The 14,173-nt window shown below is 48.0% G+C and overlaps 5 protein-coding genes across 5 annotated transcripts; 3 read left to right on the top strand and 2 right to left on the bottom strand.

The window, feature by feature from the left end:
• Positions 1-1,008: 1,008 nt before the first annotated feature.
• N7529_010563 (uncharacterized protein) lies at positions 1,009-2,028 on the top strand (the record flags this gene model as incomplete). Its single annotated transcript, XM_057246090.1, has 1 exon — positions 1,009-2,028. The coding sequence occupies one exon, from the start codon at positions 1,009-1,011 to the stop codon at positions 2,026-2,028; it is 1,020 nt and encodes a 339-aa protein (XP_057094353.1).
• Positions 2,029-2,725: 697 nt separating this feature from the next.
• Positions 2,726-5,023, top strand: N7529_010562 (PX and BAR domain-containing protein; the record flags this gene model as incomplete). The annotated part of the gene is made up of 6 exons (XM_057246089.1): positions 2,726-2,966; positions 3,024-3,292; positions 3,343-3,609; positions 3,661-4,707; positions 4,763-4,876; positions 4,928-5,023. 6 exons carry the CDS (start codon positions 2,726-2,728, stop codon positions 5,021-5,023), a joined length of 2,034 nt encoding a protein of 677 aa, XP_057094352.1.
• A 775-nt stretch (positions 5,024-5,798) lies between these two features.
• N7529_010561 (putative endo-arabinanase) lies at positions 5,799-7,277 on the top strand (the record flags this gene model as incomplete). Its single annotated transcript, XM_057246088.1, has 4 exons — positions 5,799-6,769; positions 6,818-6,996; positions 7,050-7,078; positions 7,215-7,277. 4 exons carry the CDS (start codon positions 5,799-5,801, stop codon positions 7,275-7,277), a joined length of 1,242 nt encoding a protein of 413 aa, XP_057094351.1.
• A 1,657-nt stretch (positions 7,278-8,934) lies between these two features.
• Positions 8,935-10,800, bottom strand: N7529_010560 (uncharacterized protein; the record flags this gene model as incomplete). The annotated part of the gene is made up of 2 exons (XM_057246087.1): positions 8,935-8,986; positions 9,035-10,800. 2 exons carry the CDS (start codon positions 10,798-10,800, stop codon positions 8,935-8,937), a joined length of 1,818 nt encoding a protein of 605 aa, XP_057094350.1.
• A 1,079-nt stretch (positions 10,801-11,879) lies between these two features.
• N7529_010559 (F-box/WD repeat-containing protein) lies at positions 11,880-13,889 on the bottom strand (the record flags this gene model as incomplete). Its single annotated transcript, XM_057246086.1, has 1 exon — positions 11,880-13,889. The coding sequence occupies one exon, from the start codon at positions 13,887-13,889 to the stop codon at positions 11,880-11,882; it is 2,010 nt and encodes a 669-aa protein (XP_057094349.1).
• Positions 13,890-14,173: the final 284 nt, after the last annotated feature.

Here is a 14,173-nt window from a genome sequence, read left to right as displayed (position 1 = left end):
CTGGTGGTTTTATTCGTTTTTATGACGAGATTTTCACGATTTCCCTCTGTGTATGAATGAGATCAGATGGTCTCTTCATAATATGATGTATTTTATGGCGTCTTACCCTCCTGCGCACAGTGGGATTGGGCTTATGTGAATGAACGCATGCATCAATGAATTTACAACTTTGTGCCTCCTCGTAGACGCGTAATTTTGGAAGCAAGTCATGAACTTCAGCTACTTAGGAAGTCTGGCAACATAGTATATGGTCTTTTATGCCTCCGGGGCTTTTCATATCCTTGGAGGTTTGTCATCGGTCTTTTTCCGGGTCTTCTTTACGTTATTTGGGCCTCTCTTTGCGTTCATGAGCATATAGTGGCTCAAGATATACGCACTGTCATCGTTTGTTACATTCAAAGTGGTTGTTCTAGTCTTTTTAGATACCAATGTACACATGTACTTTAAAATTTGCACAGCCAATGGTGTGTATGGACAGTAATCAAGCTTTTCATTTTCCTCTTGAGGTTTATGTGGTGTATAGGTAGCTGTGGAAATGACCTCAATATACATTTCACATATGTAGTTTCCCTGTTGAACTGGTTAGTGCTATTCGAACTAATGTTGATCTGAGCAAATGATATATTTCCTATAAGGCAGCACTTCAATGATGATAGAACGATAATGAAAACAATAGAAGGAAAGTACTACGTACTGTATTTCAATATCTTGATTATTTAAACTATATGTATGTAGAAATCTTGAGGAACTTGGGCAGCAGTTTCCCAATGAGTTGCCTCCATGTAGGTACATATGTATGTAAGAAAATAAGTCTCTCTGGCTAGTGCTAGGCCCCAAGAGGAGATACACGTAGTTTTTGAAAGGAACAATCAAGTATTATTGGCACATATCTCGTCCCAAATAAGTCTGAGTACGTGTTTCTTATTCTCTGTCAATTGTAACTGCCTTCTGCACCTCCTTCCACTTCCTATCTTAGCGCCAACCTCATGGTGAAATGCACTATTCACCATGTATCTACGCACTATATCTTCCTCCCCAAGTCATCCTGGGCATTACTATGAAAGTCCACGTTACTTCAACCCCCGGCTAGCTGACTTCACCTCTTGCACAATCGATCTCGATCAAAATCATGCTATGCAGCTGATCTCAGAACTTAACACTCAAGTTACCCAAAGAAGCTTTGAATTTCAAAACCCCAAAGAACAACTTGAGCTTCTCAGATTAGAAACAACCCGAAGGAAGATCCTAGGCAACATGACTGTTCAGCCTGATCTCCCCGGGAGGAAACCGACTCAAGGCTCATCTGCTCAAGCCACAAGTGATAACTCTGCGTTTGGAGAGCCCGGCCCCAGTCTCCCAATCACACACCGAACCCGTGCAGCCATCCTTAGTGAGAGCGAAATCAGCGTGCTAGATATTGGTCCCAGCTTACATTCCAGCCACAACTCAACAATTGCTTCTCGTCGCGCCAGTGCCACCAAACACAACAAACCGAGACTTCTCCGTACTGCTTCTCCCGCTTTTCTCGCGGGACCTGACAGCGACGGTTCGGACAAAGCAAGCCCAGTCCGAACACCTCTTCGAATCGCCGATCTCGATTCTGTTGCCGTGACATCTGCCAGTACTTCTGTGAGCAATGAGTTTCCATTGCATCTTCGTGAGCGTCGCCAAGAACAATTCAACATTACTCTACCCGGTCCACGTGGGCTTCGACGTCCTCATGATCAACGTTCATTTTCCGGTGGTCATTACGAGCTCTTGGGATATGGATATGGCTATTCAGGATTTACTCCCGACCCCTTTTACACTCCTGATGAGCCGGACCGCCACATTCATGCACAGTCTGTTCCGCATTCCCCTCGATCACCCTCTGAATACACTCGACCTTCCCTGCCACGCTCGCAGAGCTCCTTTGCGGGCATGGGGCCAGAATTTGCTTCTATGCGCAATGCAGAGCAGGTGAGAAAGACCAAGGCCGCAAAGAAGGCTACGTGCGAAGCTAAGGAAGATGGTGACGGTCAAATTTAAGTATGAGACTGTGCTCAGCAAATCTTAAACTTCGATCTTTGAAGTTTCCCGGATGACACAGGGATGGTGTTTGAGATCGTATGGAGATTGTGATTGACGATTGGAGGAAATTGTAAATTTGGGGCTTTGCGATCTTCACGTTGGTTAGGACTTGAAGCATCTCTCTGCGCTTTGCATTGTACGGATTGTACCAAGCGATGATAGAGCATTGAATTTGAGTTTGTCATGCATCATTTCATTCATCCCTGGATTTTGATCAATCGAATCGACCTTTCCATCATTTCCAACACTTTCAAATCTATCTCATTGTCAATGGCGTAGCTTTGCTCTACTGGATGTAGCGTTGAAACCCCGGGGCACGTATATGTACTTGGCCAAGTCCTGTTTGAAAAATTTTACAAGACAAGTAAAGGGTAAATTGTGTAGATCAAAAATTTTGATTGGATTTTACTGAGCAACACATATGAATCCGACAAAACTGATCGATTAATACTAGACTGCTGGCATCGCATCGTCATTTGTAGTGTTCCAATCACAAAGACGGCGAGAGTTATCTGAACTACCAAGACAGTTGGGGGTTGAGAGGGAGAGAAGTAGACATGATGAGTTGGCAAAGTATTGAGAAATATAAAGATATTGATTACTCAAGTTTTTCATCTCCATGAAGTATCAAAGTGGTGATCTTGAGAAGCATCACATGTTTTATATTTGCATTTGGACAAGCCTCATTCATGACGTAATCGTGAACACCGCCTTGCACAAGCCACACGGCGACTTCCCCCCGCAGATCCCCAGGCACAGCTTCTCCGACTCTCCGCGCGTTGTCAAGCCCATAATATCCATTATGTGGAACGACGAAGATAACAACCCCTATGGGGCCTTTGATCAACATCAGTCACACCTATCTGACTCTCTGCACTCAGCCGCGCTTTCCCCTCGTAAGAGCTTCGACCTCCAACGCTTCTGCTTTTGACCCAGTTTCTCACATCAGCTAGAGCTTTATGGACAAGATTCAACTCCTCCCTCCAGCCGCGAGTCTAGCAATGAACCTCCTGATTATATTACTCATCCCGAAGACCTGAGCGATCCCGAGGATGAGGCCGAATATGGCGCCGCAAGTCAACAATACCCCCGGAAGAGTGTTTACGATAGCCGGATCGAGCAGATTCTTTATGAAAATCCGGAGATGCCAATCTTGATCACAGATGCCGGCAAGAATCATGAAGGCGGTGGTGGCTTTATCGTCTACACTATCCGGACTGCGGTATGATGAGAGTCCCGGGAGGATAATTGTACAGTGCTGAATGACGATAGGACCTGGAAGTGCGTCGACGATATTCCGAGTTTGCATCTTTGCGACAGACCCTCGTCAATCTGCATCCTACCTTGATCATTCCGCCGATTCCCGAGAAACATAGTATGGCGGATTATGCGGCTAAGCCTACCAAGGCCAAAGAAGATACAGCCATTATCGATCTCCGGAAACGCATGCTCAGTGTCTTCCTAAACCGCTGTAGACGTATGAAGGAGGTCCGCGAGGATGGAGTGTGGTGGAGGTTCCTTGATCCCAACGTTAGCTGGGTAGGTTAAAAGTTGGATACCTTGATTGCGAATTTACTAATGCTCGCCCAGAGCGAGGTCTTGAGTTCTCATCCAGCATCATCTGTTCCAAAGAACAACTTGAAAGCCCCACCTCTTGACCCTGCAAACCCGACACCGGCCCATGGTTGGCTACCGATTCCATCTACTTCCGCAAAGCTCAAGACCAGCAGTGGAATGGCTTCATCATCCGGAGGTGCAGCATCGCCGACATCGCCTAGTGAGCCCGAACCACAGTCATTCCCTGGACCAGAAATTCTTGGGCGATTCCCTCCCGAGTCACGCAAGCTCAATGAGCAAGAGCTAGACCCCTACTTTATTAATTTTGAGGCGTCTACGCGGGAGCTAGAACTACTATTGCAGGGAAACATTGAAAAGGTCAATCGACGGACTTTATCTCACTTGTCCTCTCTTTCGGCCGATCTGATGGAATTGGGAGCCCGCTATAATGGATTCTCCCTTTCTGAACAATCGCCTACAGTGGCCGCCGCTATTGAGCGAATCGGCCAGGCCGCGGATACATCTTATATTGAAACCGAAGAATTATCGTCGGCTTTGAGCGCAAGCTTTGCCGAGCCTATGCGGGAGAGCGCGCAATTTGCCAGCGTGGTTCGTGGAGTTCTACGATACCGTGTGCTCAAGCGGGTGCAACAGGAAATGACCCGCGATGAGTTGTCCAAGAAGAAAACATTATTGGACTCACTTGAGCGAAGCGAACTGGAGGCCAAGCGCATTGAACAATACCTCAACCGCACAACGCCTCAATCAGGAGGCACCAAGCCCCGTTCTTTATCGACATCATCCGCTGTCAGCAGCGAAGGCACTGGTCCCGATATCTCAGCTAATTCAGAATTCCCGCCCACCCACGATGATTCATACAGCTCGCCGCCTGCGTCGCATGTCACAAGCGCCAAGAAGTCTGACTCATCATCCCCAGCCCATCGCAAGACGTCAAGCGGGACCTTTGTGGCAAACAAAATATTCGGTCGCATTAGCCATGCGATTCATGGGTTTGCAGATGTGGACCCAGAACGCACACGTCGTGACCAGATTGGAAAGACAAAAGAAAGTTTGATTCAGGTATGTGAAATGTGGAGCTGTTTCAGATGATTCCAGAACTGATGGAGTCGTTTAGTTGGAGCAAGCGTTAGAGGTTTCCGAAAAGGATGTCAAGGACGCTAGTGTAGGAGTGCTGCAGGACCTCAAACGCTTCCAGAAGGACAAGGAAGCTGATCTCCGACGGTACATGGTATGTTGGATTTGGATTCTCTGCTTACTTATTATGACTAATCATGATCAGGTCGCATATGCTCGTTGCCACTTGGACTGGGCACGGAAGAATCTGGAGACTTGGACCGAGGCCAAGGATGAGGTGGACAAGATCGTGGCTCGTTAGAGCAGGTTTACAGGGTCTGAAGAATTTGGCGGCGGCGTTTGGCGGATATCTTTTCACTTTTCATTAGCTGAACATGCATTGAGCATTCCAAAACAACCCGGCTGTGTAGAGAATAGTAGAGAATACGATCTAAGCCATGTGTACTCCGTACGTGTACAAAGTAGCAGGGATTTTGTCATTCAGGCACAAGGGCTTTCTGTGTCTTACCCGCGTTCGATAACCTTGACTTGTCTCAATATCCTTTGACAGCAAAGGAGCAAATCGAAACCCGTTATTGTGCCCTGGAAGGAGATGCCTTGTATGAGACGAGAAGGGCATAGTCTACATTTCATAAAATGAACGAGGTTATTGTTCATTGGTCCGTGTCAAAGGATCGACAGGAACTGCAACCGACACCTTTTGCGACTTTCTCATCTCAGATATCCCTTACTTCATCTCAAAAGCACCAATTGGATGAAATCTTCGTGTGAATTTCTCGGCGCAAATTTCAAAAGTCTAAGAATCGCCATGCGTTAGATTCATCCACGATCGTTTCCGCATTGAGGGCACCAAGAACACAGCTCACCTGGACATCCTGCAGAACATTGATTATTCTTCGTTGGCATTCCACGCCTTGCAGGTATGCTCCTCTGTGGGACTTGAACAACCAGTTGGACCCTGTTGTATCCTTGTCCACCCCTCTACCCCCCTCGGCCCGCATCACCAACTCCACCCTACCAGGGTGGCAACGCCGTGCGTCTACCGAAAACGATGAGTGCCTGGATCCATCGCGAGGATGATCGTCAGAGTCGCTCACTTATCAAGGCCGGAGATGCCGCCTTCTGGCCACCACGACAATTCACAACGGTGGTCTTGGCGGTATCTGTGGAATCAACGAGTTCCTCGACGCTGGATTAAGATGCTTTCCCTACTCGCCTTGGTAGTTTTCTTCTCCGCCGGTCTCGGTGTGAGTATTATGCAGAGAGATCAAACTTTTGAAGATGGTCGCACGTTGCAAGATCTCGGAAATGATCAGGACATAAACCATTTCCCTCCCACCCGCCAGACACAACAACACACTCATGATCCTACTATCATCCGTGTGGGTAATGTGTACTATCTTTACAATGTTGGCGAGCACATGTTCATTCATACTGCGCCCAGCATGTCTGGCCCTTGGAAGCATGTTGGCAACGTTCTGGATGCTAACAGTGTGATTCCAAAGGGTGATCGTGCTGCACCTTGGGCCCCGACAGTGATAGTGGTGGGCAACACATACTACTGCTATTACAGTGTTAGTAAAGCCGGGTGCCGCGACAGTGCTGTCGGCGTGGCCACATCTAACTCCCCGGGTCCCGGCAACTGGCACGACCACGGCATCGTCATTGAAACCGGCACGGGCAATGGATCTGACATCTATCCCTACACTGTGTCAAATGCCATTGACCCTAGCACATTAGTCACCCCTGATGGACAAGCCTATTTGACGTTTGGAAGCTACTGGAATGGCATTTTTCAAATCCCCTTGGGCAAAGACCTCATCTCTCCTGCCAGCACTACCCAGCCCGATGCCCGCCAACTGGCATGGGAGCCGAAGTCTCTCGGCAAGCCGAACCGCATGGCCAATACCATCTGCGGTGACCCAACTGGTCCCCACGCCATTGAAGGTGCTTTCATTTCTTACAACAATGGATGGTATTATCTCTGGTACAGCCATGGGTTCTGCTGCAACCTGAAGGCAGATAACCTGCCACCCGCAGGACAAGAGTATGTTTTGGTTAAATCTCCTCTAAGACCCATACTGACTCAACCTAGGTATTCCATTCGTGTCGGACGCTCCAAGAGCCCTCGCGGTCCGTTCACCGACAAGGCCGGTACAGACCTTGTCAAAGGTGGTGGTGAAGTTGTCTACGGGTCGAACAGAGAGACCTACGCTCCAGGTGGCCAAGGAATTCTCCGTGATGGCAATACTGATGTTCTTTACTACCACTATTGTGAGTTCCCTCATTTTCAAACTCCAACTACTCAAATACTGATTCCATCACAGTGAACAAGACGGTCGGCATTGCATTCCCGGTAAGCTCTTACTTTGTCAACAGGCTTGTGTGCCGCGACTGTCGTGGTTCCTGCACCCCTGTCGATCCTCCTTCATTCCCCCCTTGCAACACTTGCTCGGATGTCATAAGTTTATGGTCTAACACATGCCCCACAGGATGCTTTCCTTGGATTCAATCCTCTCAAATATGTCGACGGATGGCCTGTCGCTCAGGCCTGATCCCACCGCACGTCACTTTCTCTCCAAGTTCTGCTTCGCTCCGACAGACGCCAATATTCTCAACACCCATACCTCTCGATCCCCATTCATACCTCTGCTTTCGAGAATGGATCTCGAATTCTGCACATTTTTGCGTTCTCGCTCTTCCACATATTTGCCACTCACATCGTTTCTTTACTGCCGATAGACCTGCTTCCATTTCCCTCGGTTTTCAGGGGCTTCATTGCTTGTATGCGTCCCTGGCTTTATTCATTCCCTTTCCTCTTTTCTTTGCCCTGCATTCTGTGGCGTACAGGTCTTGAGGTTTACCTTTCCTTGTTCCCGGTACATTTGATTATTTTTTTGTGGATGTGATTTACTTACCTGACTACATATGTTCTTGCGGGATCGAACACAGTTTTCAATCACCTGGAGTTATTTCGGGGGTTTTCTCAAGTGCATTGTAAGACACAAAATTATTGCAATTTCAAAGAAACTACAGCGATCGCGAAAGCAAAAGACATCCAAAAAGTTCAAATCTAAGCCCTTGTCTATTCTGCAGTATCAAAATCATCCCAAAGCCAGAACTTCCACATCCTCTATTGCCTGTCATGACTCAAGATCTCCGTACCTTCTTCCATGATTTCAATCATTGACTGAACAACATTGTCAGCCACATACAATCAGTCCAAGGCTCGGGCAGCTGCTTTTCGGGAATTTCTGCCGGGTTCGCTGTCGCCTCAACAGCCTTCGGCAGTAATTGCTTAGTTTGAAGAGCCTCAAACACTGTTTGACTTTGTTCTTGGTTTTTTGGCTGTTTCGATATCACTTTTGTTGCTTCAAGCTATGGTGAGGGCAGCTCCGATAGCATCAGCTGTTGCTGTTCATCACAAATTTGAACATTTGTTGTTTGTCCTGTGGTTTCCGTCGGTAAACGTGCAGGACTCTTGGGAAACACGAGGATGTCCGCTCATAGTGGCTGTTAACTGGAAGACAATCTGATGTCATCTTTGTTGCTTCGAGCTCCATTCGATCCGGAACAGAGGGCAGCTCCAATTGCATTGTCGGTTGCTGCTCATGGCTGTCTGGATAATTTGGTGCTTGTTCTTGGTGTCCATCTGCGCTTCTGTGGAACTTTCCTAAATATCCGAGGATTCCTCTGGTGATTTCTGGATCCTCTTGATATTCTTCGTGGTCGTGACTTGCAGAAGCACTCAGTACGAAAATCGTAGCTTGTAACTTAGGCAGTTTAGTACAAGAGATAGCTCCTGTCAGTCCTGACTACTTTCTCTCGTGGCTCTCCAGTAAGTTTGATAGTGTCCGAGTTTGAGAATCCTCGTTGTGGAACCAGTCCAGGATAAAAAGATAGAAAGACTTGTCGAAAGCGTAGAGATAGTATAGAGTGTGGCCACATTTTATAGACGGAATGTCTAAGTCATTGAGACATCTCGATGATTGATTATATTACATACAGATCTAGCTTAAGTAGAATTACCCCAGTTTTCATATCTGAGACTTTTCGACTTTTTACACATGCAAGCCCACATCGAGATGTTGGCATTATACTCAGAATAGCCAGAACCACGAAAGGTACATCAAGGATGTGTCAAAAATCGTGAATGGTGATTGTCTTGTATTAAATAAGCGCATGTATGTCTCCTGGTTGGCAGCCTGATGATCAGCCCTTGTAAGCCAATATCTCCCGATCATCATCTTGCAGACGAGCGTACCTATCGAATGTTAGCCGTAACCAAGCCAGTGGATTGCGTTGTACATACTCCAAAAGAAGACGAAACATGTAAACTTCCATATCCTCATTTCTGAGAGCCCGCTTCGCCCAACTTCTCCCCTCAGCTGCTATTTTCTGTGCAATGGTACCCCCGACGGGGTCATGTTCAAAGTATCGAATCAACTCCACAACTTCGTCAGCGTCTTTATTGAGGGGAACGTAATGCACCCATGGAATCAAAATGTCCTGGTGCCATTCCCGGAAGACCGACAGCTTCATAGGCAGGCTCTTGCTGTTCATGAATGAGTAAAATCGACCGCTATATGCCCAGCCATCCATGTCAAGGAGATATCGATGTTTCCAAGCCTCACTCGGGTCTTCCACTTCAGCTTCGCCGCCAAAGAATACCTTCTGTGAATCACAGCTTTGCTCGCAGTGACTTATAGTCGTAAATTTGATATCGAAATGTTCGTCGTATTCCCCCAGTCCGGCCATTTGAGCATCCCAACCGCCACTGCGGTCACTTTCGCCACATAGTGGCGCCGTTGAGTCGTTCTTATGTCGAAGAATGTACTGCGCCGAGCTTGGGTGTGTTATATTTCCGACGATTCGCTGCCGTAGGGTGTTTTTCCATGTATCTTCATTGGTATGCCCTCCAGTGTTCCCACCTCTCCAATACAGTGAGTGCGATTTGTCTTCCCATTCAACATCGTTTTCTTCATCATAGGACGACTGTTTCTCATGGTACCACAGTGATGGCACTGGGATATCCTGGAAGGAAGAAGGCAATGAGCTCGAGAACACAGGAGTCAGTTCGTCTGTAAGCTTTAATGTATTTGGACTTTCAAACAGGCCTAGGCGGTGCCGAAGTGACGGGCTCATGCAGACATCACTAAAAGCTGTTTGATTGTAGATAAATCCCAGAGGCTCAATTGCGTACGAGGCTGTGTCGTCCGTCGCATTCCCACCAATGCTTTTGGCCGGTGAGTCTGGGGGACAAGACGCAGTTGAAAGAGACCAATTATTTTGAAACTGGAAAAATTTGTATCGGGTCACCGACACCGGCGGGGGCTCGTCAAGAAGAGGATATGACACCGTGTACTTCTGGCTTGGGAAATAGACCCCAGACAGACGAGCAAGGGCTTCTCTACCAAGGAAAACCCTCTGACTCAACTCTTGATGTGGTACAACAACCCGTGGTTCGTCATGCTCATTGAACGGCAAGTCCATATCAGGTAGCCACTTAGCAAACAATCCGAGAATGTCGATTATTCCTGCACGCTGGTACAGATGGGTTGATCTTTCACAAAATGCTCTACCCTTTCGTATGCAGATAGTCATGAATCCATTATCAGCATACCCCATATCCTCCCGTGTTTGTGCCCGGAGAATACTAGGCGAAACTCCCCAAAAGGGTAGCAGGGCATGGTGAATGATATCAAATTCATCGATCAATATAGTGTCCCTGTCTTTGGCAAATTTGTACCATTCCTGGAAGCCAGGGGGAGGTGGCATTTTGTAGCGGCGTTTGTATTCCACAACCGCTTCCTTGAATGTTTTGGACTGTCGTTTCAGTGTGGCATTGAAGGCACTTTGGGCATTCCTCGTGAGTTGCAAGACCGGGTGGTCACAGGACGTCTTGTTATATGTAGATGTGTATGGCGCCACAGGCGGCGAAGAATTGTACAGTAGAATGACGGTAAAGACAATAGCTGTTGACAGGGCGAGAATCCAAGGTTTCCTTTTGGCGCGACCATAGTAATCAGTACTATGATGTCGCGCTTGATTGAGCAATTTGTAGCTCCCTAGATCCATGATAGCCGGATTTTTCAATTTCTCAATTTTTCAATTTTCTCATTGGAAACGGGAGGCATCAGCCAGACTCAGACGCGAGGTCAAGCTGATCATTGATCAATACACTCGAGTGTCGCGTGTCAACTTCTAAGTGAACAGGGTGATCAACATCGACAGATGGGATTCGTGCGGACTAGACTGACAGGCAACAGCCTTGGTTTGTTTCGATCGACTGGAGAAAGGGGTGAGTTATAAGGCTGAGCGGACTCCACAAACGCTCGAGACACATGAGGATCCTTGAATGTAAGACACGGCTAGACCCGAGAGCTCTGGAATGTATTCTATATTGGGACATTTTGCCATAGGGGCCCGACACAGTGCACGTTGCCAAGTTGATTTTGAAAGTGGATTTGTATGTAGATTTTTACTCCATTCGGCGTTGTGTCGTCAGCTTTGGGTGCTGATCCCTGCGTAGATGAAACAATGTACTAAATACAATATTGTAGAATCATTTGCATTTGGGATGTAGCATCTCTCTCAGATCGGGCTAAGCGCAACGTCATGAAATAAACAAGAATGCACAGTCTTGAATTCCACGAATGCTAGTTTGAACCCCCAAGCTCCAAGGCCTAGGCAGTGTCTGTGGGGTCTGGAGCGATCTCGATCGTCGCCAATCAAAATTTCCTTTCCTTGTGGAAAATGGGCAACAGCAATGGATTTGTGAGTATCTACAATTGAAGAGAAAAGAACAAAAAGATGATCACCAAAATTGTCATTATTTAACCCCTATGAAACAGGGTGACGGATTATCAACATAAAACCAGACAAATGTGACTGGGCCCAAGAACAGGCAAGAAAATCAAATCCTAATTGCGCCTATTATGCAGTCAGCGCTGACCCTTGAGGTCAAGCCACCTTCTCGAATGCGCCAGGGTATCCATCCATCGACCGAACATGCAATAAAAACAAATGGGATCGGGTAGCGTCACGAAAGAAGGCCCCGATCCCGTATCAACGAAAAGGTCCTCAAGTATAACTTTTGGTGGACAGAGGTAGAATGTAACAGAAGCAGAAAACAGAAACAGAAAAATATCGCCAGTTTAGGCCCGGAAATCGTACATGCGGACATGGTAGTCATCGCCGCCGGTAATAAACCGGCTATCGCTGAGGCCAATGCAGTTAACAGCTGCGCTGTGACCTTCGTAGGTATCTTGGCAGGTAGGAATACGAGGGTCCCAGATCTTGACCATGCGATCCATTCCACCAGAGGCAATGCGCAGGGTATCAGCAGAAAGGGCCCAAATACCTTCCAGGTGGCCAAAGAAGGTACGTAGGCATCTTCCGGTGCTTGTTTCCCACAGTCGGATAGTGGCATCCACGCCGCTGGTGATGATATAGCGTGGGGGCTCCACACGGTCTTCACCCTGATCGAAAGACGAGCCGAAAGACGAGGGCTGGAGAGAAAGCGACTTATGCTCGAGAACGGGAGAAAGGGAGCTGAGGAGGTCGCCGTTTTGAGAGGCTGTGCTGACGTGGTCGTTTTCACAATCGGCGAGGTGGTTCTCAAGTTCAATTTCGCGAGGGAGGGCCACAACTTGCTGAACGGATCCGATGTGGTTGTGGAAGACTCGGATACAAGTCTTGGTGTCCAGGTCCCAGAGGCGTGCGGCACCATCGTCACAGGCAGTCAAAACGGTGCGCGAAGCCGTGTCGATTTTGACAGCATTAACACCTTCGGGGTGAGGTAGAATAAAAGTGGATTTATCCTTGAAGTTCCAAATCTTGACAGTGTGGTCGACAGAAGCGGAGGCAAGAAGGGTGGAATCGAAGTGGAGGGCAATAACAGATTCAGTGTGTCCGTTGTACTTGGAAAGACATTCACCGGTGCGCCAGTTCCATACACGAATGCTGCGATCCAAGCTGCCAGTAATCAGCTTTGTGTCGTCAAACTGGAGGCATCGCACTCCAGATGTGTGACCTTTCAGGGTTCGCAGTTCTTCGCCGGTATCAGTGTCCCAGATCTTGACAGTAGCATCATAAGACCCAGTCATCAATATGTTGTCCTCGAATTGCAGACACATCACACTGTCACGGTGCCCTTTGAACAATTTGACAGAGCAGCGCTTGTGCTTCCAGTTCATACCGACCACAAATCGATCACGGTACACCTCTTTCCAGGGTCGGTAACGTGTTTTGAAGTAGCTTTCGTCCTCTTCGGGGGATTGAGGGAGCGACGCACAATGGCGCTTTACGAGGGTGAGATTTTCTTCCTCGGTATCCAATTTGCGCTTTCCATTGGCATCGGGGTCAACAGCAGAGCAAGGCTCGGTGACGGCGGCTTCAGCAGGCGCAACAGCGGGCTCATTGTTTCCCCAGTTCGTAGCACGCAGCTCGATTTCACGCTTTGCTTCACGGAGACGCTTGCGATCCAGGAGAGGGAGACCCCAACCACACTTGTTACACTTTCGACGGATATGCTGCTCGCACATTCGATGCCACACCACATCGTCATCGGCTAGAGCTCTCCAGCGAGGAGAAACCTGTGCGGCGCGGCACAGTGAAGCCGTGTCGAGGTACTGTAAGATTTTGAAAGAAAGCTCTGGAGGCAAAGCGGCAAGGAAGTCGATTCGAATCAGTTCACGGACACTGGCGGAGATGTAGGAGAGTTGAGGGAAGCAGCACTGCGCGAGAATTCCTTGAAGCATCAGTGTGCGCTGTTTCGCAGGAGCAGCAGAGAATAGCGACCAAACGTGGGCAATTCCCTGCTGATCATCTTGAGGAAGACCGTTCAACTCAGACTGTAGCTGAGTCATAGACTGCTCGTCTGCTTGTCGTTTGCCACACTTGAAATCAGGTTGGTGGCGGTAACAGTAGCTCGCGTTAACGAGGCGCTGTTCGGCGGGGTTCGAAACTTGCGAACGCAAAGGCGCGTATTTTCTCGGCTGGTATTTTGCAAGGAAAGGCGCAACATTTTGACGGGCAAGATCGGTTATCGTTTGTATTTTGGCGTCTTTGTGGTTAGAGCGGTTGGGGTCGGCATTCGCACTGGGCCCCGCATTGCCGACAAAGAGGCTTTGCCGAATGGCGGATTTGTCAGTTGTATCAGTCATGGCGATTTATTGTGATGGATCCGGCGTTCGGCGATGCGAGGGACGAGAGGAAGACCGCTCTGGGCGAGTAAAGATCCCGTCCACTGTTGTAACTGCGATAAGGACTAGTAGTTTTGCAGATACCAAAGGCAATCTTCTGAGTTGAAGTTGTTCCAAATAGAGATTCGATCAAGAAGTGAAAACTAGTCGCACTGGGTACTCTGGAATGCTCTGGACGAAAATGTGGACCGATGTATCGAGCAGGGGGAGTGAATTATCTATCCAGGTGGTTGTGAGTACCCTGA

This window comes from Penicillium soppii, assembly GCF_028829465.1.
Source record: "Penicillium soppii strain IBT 18220 chromosome Unknown utg000007l, whole genome shotgun sequence".
In the NCBI taxonomy this organism is placed as follows: Eukaryota; Fungi; Ascomycota; class Eurotiomycetes; order Eurotiales; family Aspergillaceae; genus Penicillium; species Penicillium soppii.
Note: the sequence above shows the minus strand (reverse complement) of the source record. Positions and strands in the feature narration are given on the sequence as shown.